General features: G+C 41.4%; 1 protein-coding gene across 2 annotated transcripts in view; it reads left to right on the top strand.

Moving 5' to 3' along the window:
* The window catches only part of fbln1 (fibulin 1), a 38,497-nt gene that overhangs the window by 13,350 nt on the left and 8,671 nt on the right, over positions 1-16,476 (top strand). Inside the window, exons 8-16 of one of the 2 annotated variants that reach the window (XM_074678483.1) lie at positions 1-138; positions 1,525-1,668; positions 1,891-2,016; positions 2,175-2,300; positions 2,655-2,774; positions 4,477-4,608; positions 4,711-4,834; positions 10,588-10,733; positions 12,498-12,638. In XM_074678483.1, coding sequence (XP_074534584.1) covers positions 1-138; positions 1,525-1,668; positions 1,891-2,016; positions 2,175-2,300; positions 2,655-2,774; positions 4,477-4,608; positions 4,711-4,834; positions 10,588-10,733; positions 12,498-12,638 — 1,197 coding nt within the window. Of the gene's footprint in view, positions 139-1,524; positions 1,669-1,890; positions 2,017-2,174; positions 2,301-2,654; positions 2,775-4,476; positions 4,609-4,710; positions 4,835-5,576; positions 7,845-10,587; positions 10,734-12,497; positions 12,639-16,476 lie in introns of those variants that run through there. The other variant, XM_074678484.1, reaches the window with a different exon arrangement.

The raw sequence follows: 16,476 nt of genomic DNA, 5'->3' as shown, positions 1-16,476 counted from the left end.
ATATCGATGAGTGTGAGACAATGATCCATAACTGTGGGCCAGAGTTTGAGTGCCAAAACACGCAGGGGTCATTCCGTTGTCTCCCCAGGATGAAGTGTGGTTCTGGTTTCATCCAGGACGCCCTCGGCAACTGTATTGGTGAGCAGAGCACTTGAAGCACTTAAAAACTTGAAAACAAAAATTGCATGCACTTGAGATGTCTTTGCAGTTTTTCTGCAGCAGTTTCAGCCTGTTTGTGCGCTAAATGATTCTTAGCTATTTCTACACTACAAAACGTATGACTAGTCTGGGTAATTGGAGAACGAGTACTTCTGACTTTGGTCAACTCTCAGAAAAGCTGCCTGAGATCCACTTAAGGATCACCAATTCATCAATTTGTGAAGTCCTAGTTTTCTTCGGGATGTTATTTACTCTAGGGTCAAATTATGTCTTATTCTCTAACACTTTAACTTTTTCAGGTTAACCCTTAAGATTTTTCCTGCTACAGGATCTGCCTGTGACACACTTAAGTAAGAGATAGTGTGTAGTTAGTCTAATTAAAATAAAACTCCAACACAGATCTCCAGTTAAGTCACAGATAAATACTACTAATGCTGATTCTAGATGGTTTTATGAATCCAAAGATTATTTCTTTATACAGTTAAGGACATTTTCTCTCAGCTTTGACAACGTGCCCTGTTTTATGGCAATGGTAATCTTACGATCCAACTTATGGTTTGAATGAACAGAAAACGTAACAACACGATGATGTGTTGTAACCCTGGGCATGTCTGTGTCAGTGTGACCTGGTGCAGGTTGTGCTGGGGACCTAGGTACTGATGCAGGTGTGGCCCCTGATTTGCCTGTTTAGACTGAAATGCATCTTTATGATGGGATGAAAATGGACTTCGCTGGTTTGAAATCTCTCAAATCTCAGCTGTAGCCTTCTTTCTCTGTCTCGTCTCGGATTGAAAGTGGCAACACTTTCAGCAGACCGGAATTTCACTTTACATTCAGTAGTAGAGTAGGAATAAAAACAGCACAAGATCTTCCCAAGATTTGCTGAAATGGTAAAGTCATTGCATAGTGATGTGGTTCATGATAAATTGAAGGGATGGCCTCAAACACCAAGGTCTGCCCATAGCTCTGCCCTCCCACAGGCCTCCAGAGAACCGGCCAATCAGAGGGAGGGGTTTGTGGAGCGGGGAGCTTTAAAGAGACAGCAGCTCAAACAAAATGTTTCACATAGAGGTTGCAATATCTTCCGTTGGTATTAGAAAGTGTTGTTTTTCACAGGTTGTCAGCAGGAAGAGATGAAATCATAGATAGTACACTTACATGTGCTGTAACTTCTTCACGGATTGATTTTGACATACGCAAATCTTTGTCAAGGAATTTTTGACCAGTCAAATATCTAAAAATAACTTCCTGATTCACCCCAAGAATTAACAGCCTTTCTCCAGTTTTATTAACACCATCTTGTACACAAACCATATTATGACGTTTCTGCTTTAATGCTGTCTTGTTGTTGTACTTGTTTTTTAGATATTAATGAATGTGTGAGTCAGACGGGGCCATGCCAACGAGGGCAGATCTGCATAAACACAGTTGGCTCTTACACCTGCCAGAGGAACTCTGTGAACTGTGGTCGAGGATATCACCTCAATGAGGAGGGCACACGCTGTGTTGGTATGCCTGAAAAATAGGATTAAAATCTTCTTCCTACAAAGATCCAGTTTAAGTTCCTAAATGTCAAAGTCACAGCTGGTGAAGTAGTTAGTGGCATCAAAATGTGTGGCTCACACCAGAACAGCTCAAACATTAAAAGGATAATCATGTTTGAATTACAAAGTCATTCAGATGAGCTCTGAATGGTAATGCTCTCTGATATTTGCACCTTTGTCTTTTTAGATATTGATGAGTGTAAAGGCATTGAGAAGGTCTGTGAGGGTCATGGCTGTATCAACTTGGTGGGCTCGTTCCGCTGCGAGTGTGAGCCTGGATACATCTTCAACAGCATCAACAGGGTCTGTGAGGGTAAGAATGTGGGCGATGACACAAGCTGATACAGGCAGCTTTTCCCTCTTTGCATGAAATAAAATGTACAGTTCATGCCTAGATCTCCTAAAGCAGCTCAATCTGTGTGAGAAAATTTAAAGCTTCTAACTGTGACACTTTTTGACTTTGTGTTTTAGATATCAATGAATGCAGACACTACCCGGGTCGCCTGTGTGCTCATAAGTGTGAGAATACTCTGGGATCATATAAGTGCAGCTGCACAACTGGCTTCAAGCTGGCAGCTGATGGCAGGAATTGTGACGGTACAGAAAGCATCGTACATTTGTTACACATTAATTATGCATTGGTAGTCTTCATGTCTTCTGAGATGATCCCACCAGTTTTAATGACTGCATATGTGGTTTTTTGGCTTGGTTGGTTCAATTGAAACATCCTTAAAATATTCCATAAATTATTCAAATGTTTCTACCAACATAAAGGTATAAATGTTTCATCAAAGACATCAGACCAGGCAGTGGTTTAACAGCCATTCAGGCAAATTTGACAAGTTTATATCCATCACTTTTGAGAAACCTATTAAGTGGCCTGCTAGGATTTTAACATTTGTTGAACTACCAAGTTTGCTCCTAAAGGCTCTGATTTGTTTTTCCGTGTAGATTTGAACGAATGTGAAGCAAATCCATGCAGTCAAGAGTGTGCAAACGTGTACGGCTCCTACCAGTGTTACTGTCGCAGAGGCTACCAGCTCAGTGACATTGACGGCATGACATGTGAAGGTAAAATGAGCAACTTCCACAGATTAAGAGCAATACTTTTCACTGTATCCTGTGGCATTGGTCTTGGTGGCTGGGTTTGATTCCAAGCTACAGCTCCTTTATGGCACATCACACCCAACTTCTACCCATTCTACATCCTTTCTATATCCGTCTTTGGAGCATCTGATTAAGAAGGACACAGAGTTTTACACACTTGAAGTATTCAGAGCAGGAGTCTTGTGATATTTCTTACAACAGAGACATTTTCATGTTGGACAGGCTGTCAGCCATACAGGGCAGGTGAGAGGAATATCATGAGATCACCTAAAACCACAAAAATCCTGCTTCACAGAGTCAGGTTGTTGAAAATTGATATAGGGGTTTCTGCCCTACTGTGCCAGTCTTAGGATATTCTGCCTTGAATTTAATCCAGACTATCAGCAGAGTTGAAGTGGTGTCAAACAAAGTTCAAGCTGCAGCTTTCATTTTCTTGAAAGTGTTGCATCCTTGTGCCATCTCAACGCTTGGGCCTTCTGTCCGTCCTTTTCAGAGAAGCTTTCCAGAGAAGCTTTCCAGCGATGTTCTTTTTTTGTCGTTTTAGCTAGCTGACGGGCTTGATCTTTTTCTGTGATCACAGCTGTACCTCATGTGTTTTGGTATTCTTATTTTTATTTTTTTTTTTTTACTTGTATTGCGCTCACAGACTGTAAAATAGTGGACATCCGCTTGCTCGGCTCGAAGTGAGGTCTCGGTAAGAACTGCTCCCCCTGGCTGGCTGCAGTATATGTTAAAAAAATCAGGCTTTCCAGTCATTCCAGATGGGCTGTGGTCAGACTTTAAAAAATTAATACACCCCGCCGAAATGTTTCTCGTGCGCCATTGTTGTGTTGATTTGAGGATATTATTTGGCTGTCTTGTATTCAAGTCCTCTTTTTTCTGAAAAGTTTTGTTTTACATTAGTTATACAAGGTTAAAAACGAAGTTTTACATAACGTGTAACGGTGACTGACAGCTGCCGTTCTCGTGTATTTTTTTCGGGGGACTATAAAATATGTCGGAAGGTAGAGTCAAGAAGTGATTATACTCTCGAAAGAAAAAAAATATATAATTTTTGTCACCCAGCTCCACTCAGATTCTCCCAGAATCCCTCATCATCTCTACTGCACAGACTCTGGCTGTGCCTGTGACAGAATTTTGGCTTCAAAACCGTACAATGATAAATGGTGGAGCCACTCTGTCTACTCTATATACGGTCTAAGATTACGCTACTACTTTTCTGCACAAAAGTTCCCTCTCTCCCCTTGATATTTTGATAACTTTAATAGATTTAATTTTTTTTACATTTCTACATTTGACTTATTCTTTATTATTTTATACTGACTGTTTACTATTTTTATAGTAATGTTAACTGTAGCACCATGGGCCCTTGAGCATTGCAGTTTCAATCCTCTGTATGCGTTAAACATACTGCAGAGGCGACAATAAAACTACCTTGAACCTTAAACCTTTGACAGCGACAGATGTGTCCAGGTGCAGAGGCACCTGTGATGGGCAAAGGCAATGGTTATTTTTCAAACTAAAAAACCTGCAGACTGCTCGTCAAAGACACAAATTAATTATGAATTTTATTTAACCTTTCTGCAGCCTGAGGTTGGAATCACCTGATTTACAGTGTATTTATTTTTCAATTCTGTTTCTGCTTTTCTCTCTGTAACATTTGTAGATATAGATGAGTGTGCTCTGCCCACTGGAGGTCATATTTGCTCTTACCGCTGTCTCAACACTCCTGGGAGCTTCCACTGTTCATGTCCTGCCACAGGCTACACTTTGGCCCCGAATGGGCGCAGCTGTCAGGGTAAGCTGCTGAGAGTGTAATGCCAGAGTTGGCCAGTATCAGTTGTAACACGGGATGTTTCATCAGTGATTTGGTATCACAGTTTGTCTTTGCCCTCCCCAGATGTCGATGAATGTGTGGCAGGAACACACACCTGCACAATTAACCAGAGCTGCTTCAACGTACAGGGAGGATTCAGATGCCTGTCCTTTGATTGTCCCAACAACTACAGACGTGTTGGAGAGACGTAAGTACTTTGAGTGACACAACAGTTGTAGATTGGCAGATACCAAAAATGGCACAAACACACTCTTATTTATTGTTGTCGTTTGAGTTCTGTAATATAATCAAAGCCACACAGTATAGCAGCTGTGTTTGCTTTTACAGTACATACTAAGTCCTCCACTATTGTTCAGTCAGAATTTGTTGAATGCAAATAATCTTTCTTGTCATTGATGGTCTGTAGGTCATAAAGAGATATCAGTGTCATTCTGTCACATGACCTGCTAAACACTTTTATTTCATGACTATGATGTGGTTTCATGCCTCGCCTGTTTTCATAACAGTATGAAAAAAAACCCAAACACTAATAGAACCAGAACCAAGTGAAGATGATCAAACAGTAAACACTTTTAGGTCCCCTGAGCTGACCCTCATTCATATGTATCAATAAATGCTCTGCATGTCCAGTTTGCACACAGCTGGAATGACGTAAGAAGAGATGTCGGCTGTAGCATGTTGTTTCAGAGAGAAAAACTGCATATGGATATTTTCTTAGAGGCTGTGTTTGATCACGCAGTCACAAAACGTCTTGCATGCTCCCTCAGAGGTCACCACGACTGGCTTGTGACTACGCTGCAGACTGGTGGTCCTCACAATGCATGCTATGCACGGCAAATGTAAAATTCACACCAGGTCTCTTTGTCTGTGTGCCTGTTTTGTTCTGTCCTGTATCGTCCTTTTTGTCCCCCATCCTCCTCTTTTTGCAGCCGATGTGAGCGCTTGCTTTGCAATGAGTCTTTGGAGTGCCTGACCATGCCCATGAGAATAACCTACTACTACCTCACCTTCCCCACCAACATCCCCGTCTTCACCAACATCTTCCGCATGGGCCCCTCCCACACTGTGCCTGGCGATGACATCCAGATTGCTATCATTGCTGGCAACGAGGGGGGCTTCTTCAAGACAGAGCGGGTGCCCACCGGCGGCGTGATGTCAGTGGCAAAGCTCATCAACAAGCCGCAGGACTTTGAGCTGTCTGTGGAGCTAAGCATACGTCGCTACAACGTATACAGCAGCTACCTGGCTAAAGTGCTGGTGTTTGTTACAGAGGAGGAGCCCAGAGTTCCTTACAACCCACTCCTAGAGTAAACACCAGAGATTGACCAGATTACACAGGCTGTCACACTCCAAACAAAATATGTTTAAATGCTCTGAAAAATTTGCAATCAAAATTAAGAAAATTACATGTAAACGCAATACATATACTGTACTTTTGAAACTTTAAGTTTGTTCTAAACATTTGAATGATTGAAAAAAATTGCCCAGATTAATGCAGAGAAATACATTTGATACTTTTCATAAGTGCACCTATGTAGATAAAAATCTTAGAGTCTACATCGAAGTTCTGATTTTATTTTTTCAGTATGTTTTATTATCTGTTAGAATAGTCCATGTGGAGAGGGAAAAAAAGGCACAACACACACCGCTGTAATGACATCCTGGCTCACATTAATTTTCTTAACTTTGTCAAAAAATATCTTCATGCGAGTGTAGCTAACAAACAGTTTCAGATCAAAAATTATAACTTGAGACACAAATCTGCTCAACACTAACATACCAGTCAACATTAGACTTTGACAAAGCGGGAGATTCCCCGCCGCCTGCCTCTGCCTCAACATTTTGTCTGTGCTTTGTACATTTACCTGCCAACATCTCCATTGTTTATGCTGAAATCTGATTTACAAACCTTACATCTACACGGCTCGCAGCAAAAAAAGGAAATGACTTGTACCAAGTTGAATTGAATAAGGGGGCGTAGCTCTTCTTCTTTGGGCCTGATTCAGACATCTTTGACAGCAGCTTTGACGGAGTGATGCATAGTAATGCAGCTTCAGTGAGGAAGCGTATGCGTGTGCCAGGTAGTGATTTTATGAATGCTTGTCACCGCCAAATTGGGTTGCCAGGTCTGACGACACTATAACGATGTATCCTGCACAGTCCTTGTAAATGAACCTTTGATTCTTATCAACATGATCAATCAGGAGATACTTGGGAGAAATTACAAAATGGGAGTACAGCAGGAGAATGGGTTAAAAAGTGGAAGGATCCCACAGAAGTCACGAGTGTTGGCAGGTATGCACTGTGTTGCAAAAGCCCGTCTGCAGTTGGATGCCCTGCAGCAAAATGATCCAACTGAGCTCTATTCTACAAACACTTAATTTTTTTTCTTTTTCTTCTGTGGACAGATGTGACAGAATAAGTGCTTATCATCATAAGTCAGTGTGTTGTCCTTGTAAACTTAAGACCCCTGAAATAAAAGTAAATCATTAGAAACCATGTTTCTGGAGTGATATAGTACTGTGGTACTGGAAACAGATTAAAAGAAACTATCTTGGGGATGTAATATACAAAGAAAATGGCAGCAATAACTTCTGCCACATAAATGCTGCATGTTAACTCCTGCTAAAATAAACTTCTACAGCAGTTCATGCTGATGATGACTGCTGGAAAAACACACTTTTTAAAAAAAGATGTTGTCCCTTCACAGAGGTATATGTTGCTTCTTGTCTTCTTCTAAAAACAGAAAAAACTAATGCTGGATAGATTCTGAAATCACATGGATGGTAATGGCAGGTAATAAGATCGACTTTTAATCTATGCATCAATTAATTACAATTCCTTTTTTTAAGTAAAATTCAAACACATGTAAACCCTTTTTGCTCATTCCCTGGATAATGGACTAAAGATGACACATTTTTTTGAGAATAATTTTAAAAACAACACATACAAATCAGAAACACAGTTTTAATATCACAGCATTTTACCTTATCAGCTTTCAACAGCAGACTTAAGGATCATCAATCAGCAGCCTAAATAGGGTCCACTTGATTGTATTGTGTTAGAGGTAAGGTGTCCTGATAGCCTCTAGGTGGCGTTCTAGGTTAGGGTAAATAATGGAACGGTTAAGTCTCGAGTCTGTCTATGGCTGAGTGTAATCTGATAATGGTTGCATGACACAGTCTGACGTTTTTCAGTATTTTATGGTTTATGTGTTGGATGAACAGTTTTCTATTAAAAGTGAAATAGAAATAACACATGTTCAAGTCATATCCAGTTCTTGATCATGGTGCATTTTGGGGTTTAATCAAATGCAGCCAAGGGAGCAGCTGGAATGTGAGGGACGAATCACAGATGGAGGCATGAAGATTTTCTCACATAGTTTCATGGTGCTTTTGTTCAGATGGCATCCATGGAGAGGAAATCAAATGATGCATGCTTTTAAAGTTATATTAACATTCTGATGGTCTTTTAAAACTTTGACGGAAGGTCTTTAAACCCTCGTATAAGCACTTTTATTGATGTTATTATTAGCTGCCATTAGTTAGAAATGTTTCCTGATGATTATAAAGTTTACCTGTGTGTCCACACAGAGCAAAATGGACAAATCTGAATCAAAAGAGAAACAGAAAAAATGTTACCACTATTATCATCTATGAGCCAAACTCTTGAGTTTTATGTCATGAGCGCATTTACCAAAAATTGGCAAACTTTATGTCTGTCCAGTAATTCCACACCTCCATTATTCTAGTCAAAGCTGAGCCTTTTATTGCATTCTTCCTCCCACTTCCTAAACATTGGTCACCATGCACCACAAATACATCTTTCTGCAGCAGTTATTTTCATACACATCTCTTTACCTCCTGTTATAATTTCAGCTTAATGTAAAATGCACAGATTTCCATTGCATACTGCGGGTGCAAACCCCAAAGCAGACAGATAACCCAAATGAAGGCTGAGTAAGTGACATGCGATGGGATGCAGTGGCAGAGGAGAGGGAAATGTGCACCAGCAGGAGAGGGTATAAATAGTCTGACATGCTGTGAGGCTGCTGCCTGAGGGCTGTGGCTTATAATAACTGTAAATTCAGATTTCGTAGGTTCCTCCTGTCCTGAGCTGTCAGGACCAGTAAGGATGCACTCAGTCCCTAGAGGGGATATCCTTAAAATAAGAACATAGTGGCGCACTGAGGGTTTTTTCCTCCTCTCTGACATTGAGTTATGGGGCTCTGGGCTCTGGCCGGTGGTCTGAACAATTTGTGGTGCAGTAACATCACCGCGCACAGAATGAATGATGCCCTGCAGTGTTTGTGTTGGGGCGTTATCAATGTGCCGACTATAAATAATAATTACCAAAAAAATAAAAGGCCTTACGCTTGACCAGAGGACTTTCATCCAAAAAGTCTGTTTTTCTTTCTGGTCTGAAAGTATTGGGGTTTTTCTCCTGGGCTGGGCCACGTGAAGCATGGAGCGATGAAGAGGACATGCATCTGTGCATGCACAACACATACACAAGCATGTTTGCATGCACACAAACACATGTGCACATATTAACATGCACACATAAGAGCTTTGGTTGCAGATGTACACATGCACGAACATACACGGAGCTGTAATTAGCTCCACTTGCTGCCCCTGCTTTGAAGTGCCCATCTGTGTGAAGGGGGGCAGTTCACCCTGGGTCATTATCTTCTCGTAAATTTACTTTCTGCCCCAGCAGAGCTTTCACCTCGTCCTCTAGAGCCCTGCTCAGGCCTTTCTGCAGCTCAGGCCGCAGTATTTTAAACTAGAAGAACATTTTGTGGGTTTGGCCTGGGCCAAAGCAAAACTTGGACCCACCCGCTAATTGCTAATTACAAGCCCCTACCCAGTGGTGGCTTGACTTTTTGTCAGGGGCTTCTCTCCTTGCTCTCTGTGGAAGGATCCCTGCAACCCAAGTCGGGCCTGTGCTTTGAGCTGCAGTCTATAGGTCCCCTGAGGAACTCCAGAGATCCACGGCTCACATGACTCACAATGCGGCTATATGGCTGCCATACACATTAAGTAGACTTGTACATGGCAACTTGGCTGTTTTTATAACCCAATATAACCATGTACCGACTTGTCTCCTCTGTGAAGACAAAGCTTCAATTTAAGATCTTGGAAGTCAAAGTCAGGGCTTTTATTTTGTTTCAATAGAGCTTTATAATCACAAGTTCCCCTTGGTTTCAAAGAAAAAACTCTTGATCTATGGGCTTGTTAATGCTGCAAAACCTCTCTGAGTCCTATACAACAGACAGGTAGTGAATGGCAATACTTTAGGTGGCGTTAGCTTTAGGAGCCAGCAGGGGCCCTCCATTCTCTTGGACCTGTCAGTGATTAGTCTGTGAAATAAACAAAGCCTTAAATAATAGGATGAGAGCTGCCCCGGGGGGGAGGAGGCTGGAGAGTTGTCTAGTCATGTTGCTCACAATTTAGGAGTCTTTTAGAACACTCCCCCGCCCCATAAATCCTCCTCAAGAGATTATCTGATGTGAAGCCGGGGATGTTCAGCAAATCCAAATATTTTCCTGAGCAGGTTGTGGATCATTCTCTGCGAGTGCCGTAATTCATTTCCCACACAGCTTGACATAGTGCATCAGAAACGCATCAATAGCACTGCCTGTCTCCACAGGCTACAAAATTTTACATCAGCATGAACTTGCAGCCACCTTTAGTTCATTATCCCTCCAAGTCACTTGGAAATTTGACTTTTTTCAATGTTGGCTGTTAAAGCTGTCCTTCATGGCAGGCTTTTGAGCTGGCTTCTCGGTTACACACCAGCCTGCTATCAAGGATTCCCTTTGAACTCCAAAAGCATCTCTGAAGTCTTCCTATAGACATTACCTAAAGGTCAGAGGCCATGTGTGTGTTTGTGTTTTCTTTTTTGTGTGGGTGTGTATGTGTTTTTTTTCTCTTTTAGAGTGACAAGACTTGAACGCTCTGACACCATCCGCTGTATTAAGATATGTCAGCCAAATGACAATGCCTGTATTCTGGACCCCACACACTCAATATCCCACACCTTCATTTCCCTTCCCACCTTCAGAGAGTTCACGAGGCCAGAGGGTAAGTACAGGTCCTTTCATCTTCCTGTAAAGGCTTGCTGTAAGTTTGTAGAAATCCAGTTAGGGAAAAATGCCACAAAAGAAAGAAAATGTACACAATGGAGTCATAAAAAGAACTTTACTTTGTAAGAAATGTGGTCTGAAAAAAGTAACGTTTCTAAAACACTGATTTTCATCATTCTTTCTTTCTTAAAAAAAAAAAAAAAATCATTGTTGGGAAGATAGTTCAGTTGGCTAACTGTCATTAACTTAGCAAAGGCACTTTTCCAGAAAGTATAACTACTGTCACACAGGCATTAAGACCATGCTATGTCAGGATGTATATCTCAAATGTAGGGCATTTGACCCATCATAAACAAATCATTGCTCCTCATCCACTAAAAACTGAAAAGATAAAGAGAAAGTCTGGAGGAAAATTGTATCAACCTTAAAAGTATAACAGCTAGGATAACCCAGAAGCAACAGACTCTGCTCAGTAGGCGCTAACATTAGCATTTAGCCTCTTCACAGCAAATTCTACCAGACAGGAAAAGGCTGATAGCTTAAAAAGCTGCCAGGTTGTATCTGTTGGGCATTTGAAACATATTAACAATTCATGTCTTCCTCACTGACTAAAAACTTAAAAGATGACACAGAGTGACTATCTGGAAGGAAACTGGTCACCCTTTGATGACCCAGATGCAGCAGGTGTGACATGCTAATATTAGCACTGAGTGTCTTCCTACAAAGTCTACCAGCTGGGACAAAGGTTGGAATTTAAAATTACTTTGCGGTAATGTCCAAGAATAAAAACCTGAAGCGGAAGAGTAAGATAGGAATTTATTTCTTTACCAGTGTAATGTTAGCTCGGATGGTTGATGGTTGCTAACATTAGCTGTTGTCCAAACTGAGCCAGTGGTTCATCAAATACAGTATGTGACTACAGTAATTCATAATTTAGTGTGCATTGAAATGTCAGTAGATGCCAGGTTTCCTAACTTTACACACTTTACATATGGGAGCACAGCAGTGTGATGCCCTAGCATGATTTTAGCCTGCCATCCTGAACTTCAGACAAGACAGCTAAAGTTTAAATGTAATGAACCACAAAGATACCTAAAAAAAAAGTTTTAAAAAATCTAGTTTGAAATGATATTAATTTCTTGTACCCCCTTCCAAAAACTAAGAAAAGAAAAATCTTGTAGCTAAAACTCTTAAAAGAATGTCTTGCACACTTTAGAAACTAGTTACCAGGATGCTAGCAAGCTTGTCTCTTTTATGATGATCCTCAACCCCTTTTATTTCCTTTTAGCTCCACTTTTATCTCCCTCTACCTCCCTTCATCGCAGAGAACCCATCAAAATATATTTTCCTACAGTTGTCCAAATCACTGCAACTTCTTCTGATCCCCACTTAGCTCCACTATGATGTCCTCCATGCAGTCAGAGAGTAAATGCTATGCTGCTGTGTAATCAGTTGACTGAAGTGACAGCTGACAAGCATCTATTGGCTGGGGTGTAGCGTAAGTCTCACATACACTCATAATCAACGTCAAGGGGAGTTGAGCTTGTGTCATTTCTTGTAAGCTCTGAGCCTGGTTTGTATAGGGAACGCTATGTGTATACCCTCTCTGTGTACGAACAACACAGGCCTCTTAGATTTTATTGTCTTGGGAGAAATAAACACAAAAGCAAGAACTGGTGCTTTCTGAACAGCACCATCACAGTTTGATGGCAAAGCTGCTGGTCTAAAAAGCTTTTTGTGTCTTGTTTTTATCTGCTTATAGAAATTGTCTTCCTGAGAACGACAGTGCCAGCTTACGGGACCTATAACTTGGGCAGCTACGACGTCAAGTTTGACATCTTAGAGGGCAATGTGGAGAACGCCTTCGACATCCTCAAGCGGGTGGAGAATGGAATGTATGTGGGTGAGTACAGGATTTGACTTTGTTGAGGAGTCAGGATTAAAAACAAGCTGATGCCAAACATTAGCAGCATTAGTGACATTGGAAGCCTGACAGACTTCTTAAGAGATTACAAAAGTTGGGGTGTCAGTTTCATCCAGGTCTCATTTTAAAATACATTATAATAGATTTACAAATTTCACTTTTTCCTTATCTTTTTCTGATTTGGAAATACTTACCTTTTTGACATGGGAGGTGTTTTTTCTTACCCCTTTTTCATTTTGAAATGCATGTGTTTTTGATTGCAAATCAAACTCACATGTGCACGTTGAGGAGAGACACAATAGGCAGAAAAATATGCCCTGAGGAATGTCTGGATGCCCTGACTAAAGTACATCTGACGCAGCCTGTTATGGTGTGTGCAATGTCGTGGCATCTTGTAGCTGTCATCGTCTTCATGGGGGTTTGTCAGTGTCTGTTTCTTTGCAGTGTTGTCCTCTGAGTGGCTTTACGAGACAAACGCAGGCCTGTGTCTGTCTCACCAAATACTTGGCGCAGATTTTCATCATCTTGTGGTCAGACAAAGCACTGTTTGATTCACTTATCTATGGCTACGTATAACAAGAGCTGATCATTACTCCCTGCAATAACTTAGAGGGATCTGAATGGATGGTAAAAGAGTGTGCTTGTCTTTCAAATGCACTTATGCATGGGTGATTGTATTTGACAAGCAAAACATTCATCATAACCTGCTCAGCCACCACCAGCATGCAGAAAAAGAGCCCTGAACAAGTTGTAGCAGTAGATACCATCTCCACCGGTGTGTAACAAAAACACGTTCGGTTGAAAGCAGAGTCTGACCGGGTCCAACATGGGGCCAGTGAGATTTCATGCAAGTTCATTTGCTGAGCCACTCAGTCTTTTTTAGAGCTAATAGTTGTTTTCAAAAGAAGAGTTTACTGGCGCTAGATTTAGCTTTGACCAAAACTCAGTATGTAAAAAAAAAAAAATCTGCAGTGTGCCAAAAATACACAAGGTTAGTATATCCAGGAAAAATTTGCTGCATGCACCAAGCAAGTCTACCTTGTATACTGTTTTCCACAACGCACAGCGCTAATGTTAGCACAGCGCTAATCATCTGTTTAAGTTTATAGGGGGAGTGCACTCAGTTTTAGGTGCATTAAATCCACCTACTGTGATGATTTGCTGGAGCAACTCCTAAACTAGAAAGCTAAAGTTTAACGGTCGATTACCAGTCACTTCCAATCATTACAGATGTAATACACATCTCACAGGTAACTGCTTTTTTCTAGAAGAATCATAAAAGACAAACAAAAATACTTGATTATGACCATAACTTAATGCCACAGAAGACGTTTTACTGTTAGCTGTACTTCCACTTTCCAAAACCATAAACAAAGCAAACTGCAATTCAGACTGAGCAGAACAGCCATACTACATACTGCAAACAACATGACAGCTTGTGTGGCTTAATCTTGCTTTAGTGTATACGTAAAATTGTCTGCAAAGGGCGTCTGTGAAGTGGGACGCTAAAAAAAAAAAAGTACTTTCTACCCCTGTGTGGGGTAAGTTACTGGTTTGGAAACTCTAAAATTTAATTTTTAGTACCTTTAAGATAGGCTTGAGGAAAAGCCATGAGCAGATTTGCATTAAAAAACCCGCAACCCACCTGCACAGCCACACTGGCTATTTGAACCGTGCTGTACTCAAGCACGATTGCTTCCCTGCAGTACCGTTCCCCTGCTGTAGAGTACGGCCTGCGGTCACACTGGTCAAACGATCTGGACGTGCTCAAGCATGGTACAGTTACTAGTGTGACCGTGTCCTTGATTAGACACTACAGAGGTCCGTTTACCTTTTCGTAGAGATGTTCCCAGGGAGCTTGTATTAACCTCACTGCCACAAACAAATACCACGTTCTGTTTCTTAAGTGAACTGTCCTACAGAACTGTTTCTGCAGAAGATCTCTGAACATAAAATTAAAACATATTAGATGTGACTAATAAATCGCTAAAAGTACAGAAAAAGGGTTATTTCCTATTTTGGCACCAAACCAGTTAAATTCATAAGATTGTTTGTCACTGGCCCATCAGGTGGTGACCCAGGGTTGTGGGAATGGCAGAGCTGAGCCTGACTTTGAGGTGAATGAGCTTAAAATGACAATATTGAGTCACTTTGTTTTGTTTTTTTTTGTTGTTTTTAGGCTGGGATGCAGGCAGAATGGTAGTTGTTGGGGCTGTTTCTTCTTACATACTGAATGGATGGAGCAATAGCCCGTTGGTATGCACATCTGTCTTTATAGAATGAAATAAAGGGAAAGGGAGGAGGAGAGAGTGTGACTGTCATTGGATCAGACTGGATTGTGGGTGCATGCAAGTGTTCATCTTTTGTACACTTGTACAGAAACAGATGTTTTCTTGTCAAACGCACCCTGCTTCAATTAGAAAATGTGGGAAAAGTAGCAAAATTCACTTGGTTTGCTGAGCTTTTAATTATGTTGTAGTCTCCTGTAATGGTTTGCTTTAGTTTGAATCGTCTATTTCTGCATTAGAGATAAGCCTTATTTTGTAATATTTCATCAACCGAGTGTGTCTGCGCCTGTGGGTGAAAGGGGTTTAAAAGTAATTCCCTGTTTATACTGCTGCTCGTTTGCAAGGGCAAGTATGTATGTGTGTGCAAAGAATAAAATTCCTGAGAGAGAGAGAAAGACAAAGAGGGAAACTGCAATTCAATAAAAGAGGAAAGAGAGAGAGAAATATGTGCAGAAGTAATCCTGGGCGCTTTGCTTCATGTGGTTAAATGTATTGTTCCATTTCCCCACGCTAGGCCTCAGTGTCTCGCCGAGCATTAGAGCACTTAAAACCGACGACCACATGAAAGGCGTGTTTGTGAGGAGCCACTTCTCTCCCAAACCCATTGGATGGATTCTTATTGGATGCAGCTCTTGCATGTTAGCACCAGTTGCCCCATCACATATCCAAATTTAGGCCTCGTGCACTGGTGCCTTACGGTCACTGCCTGCTCGCCATGAAGTGTGGCGTCCACTGTGCGTTGAAGGCCCTCTTGGTTTTGGTAAGTGGGCTGTGCTGCTGGTGCTTTGGCCCGTGTGCGGTGCTGTTGTGCAACCACTGTATGAAGCTGACGTGTCACTTAAGGAAGCTGAGTTTCCACTATCTCCAGTGTCTCCAACAGTGGTATTACAGCTTGGTGGGATGTGAAGAGAAGCAGACATAGAGGCTCCACTAATGAACAAGTGCGTGAACTCAAGCAAACTCTGGCCATTGTTTTTGGCCACTTTTTGTGTTTTCGAAAGGGACAAAAGAGGCAATTAGGAATCCCAAGAATCCATTGCTAACATGAAAAATTGAATTTTAAAAGGTTCGATTGGCTGATGCTCTCTTCGGCTACACTCAGTCATACTCAGAGTTCTAAACCAAGCCTGCTGAAGACACAATAGACACATGCACATGCAACCTCTCACATTTATACATGCACACTTAAGGGGTTAAGAGTGCACCAAATAGAGCAACAATCACACCAGTCTCTTCTAGTTTTTGGTCATCCATCACAGGCTTTCCCAACACTGTCACATCTGGTAGACAACCCTGACAGCCTTACGCATCTGTGCAAACACAATCGGCCCTCAGCACTTGGAAGACATGATCTGAACCAATTCAGCAGTTACGGATTCCCATGGCAACAACGGTAGCACACTGGCAACCACACAAACTCCCTGCAGGTAGGTAGACACTGAAGATATCCTAAGACAACATTTATGGCCCATCTTAGCATATTTGGAAACACAAACAGAGGAGGAATGCATTGCTCACACTGATGCTGT

This window comes from Halichoeres trimaculatus, unplaced genomic scaffold (assembly GCF_033239565.1).
Source record: "Halichoeres trimaculatus isolate MK-OKI-2021-1 unplaced genomic scaffold, fHalTri1.1 fHalTri1_scaffold_10, whole genome shotgun sequence".
NCBI lineage: Eukaryota > Metazoa > Chordata > Actinopteri > Labriformes > Labridae > Halichoeres > Halichoeres trimaculatus.
The sequence above is the reverse complement of the archived record's forward strand: the minus strand, read 5'-3'. Positions and strand labels throughout refer to the sequence as shown.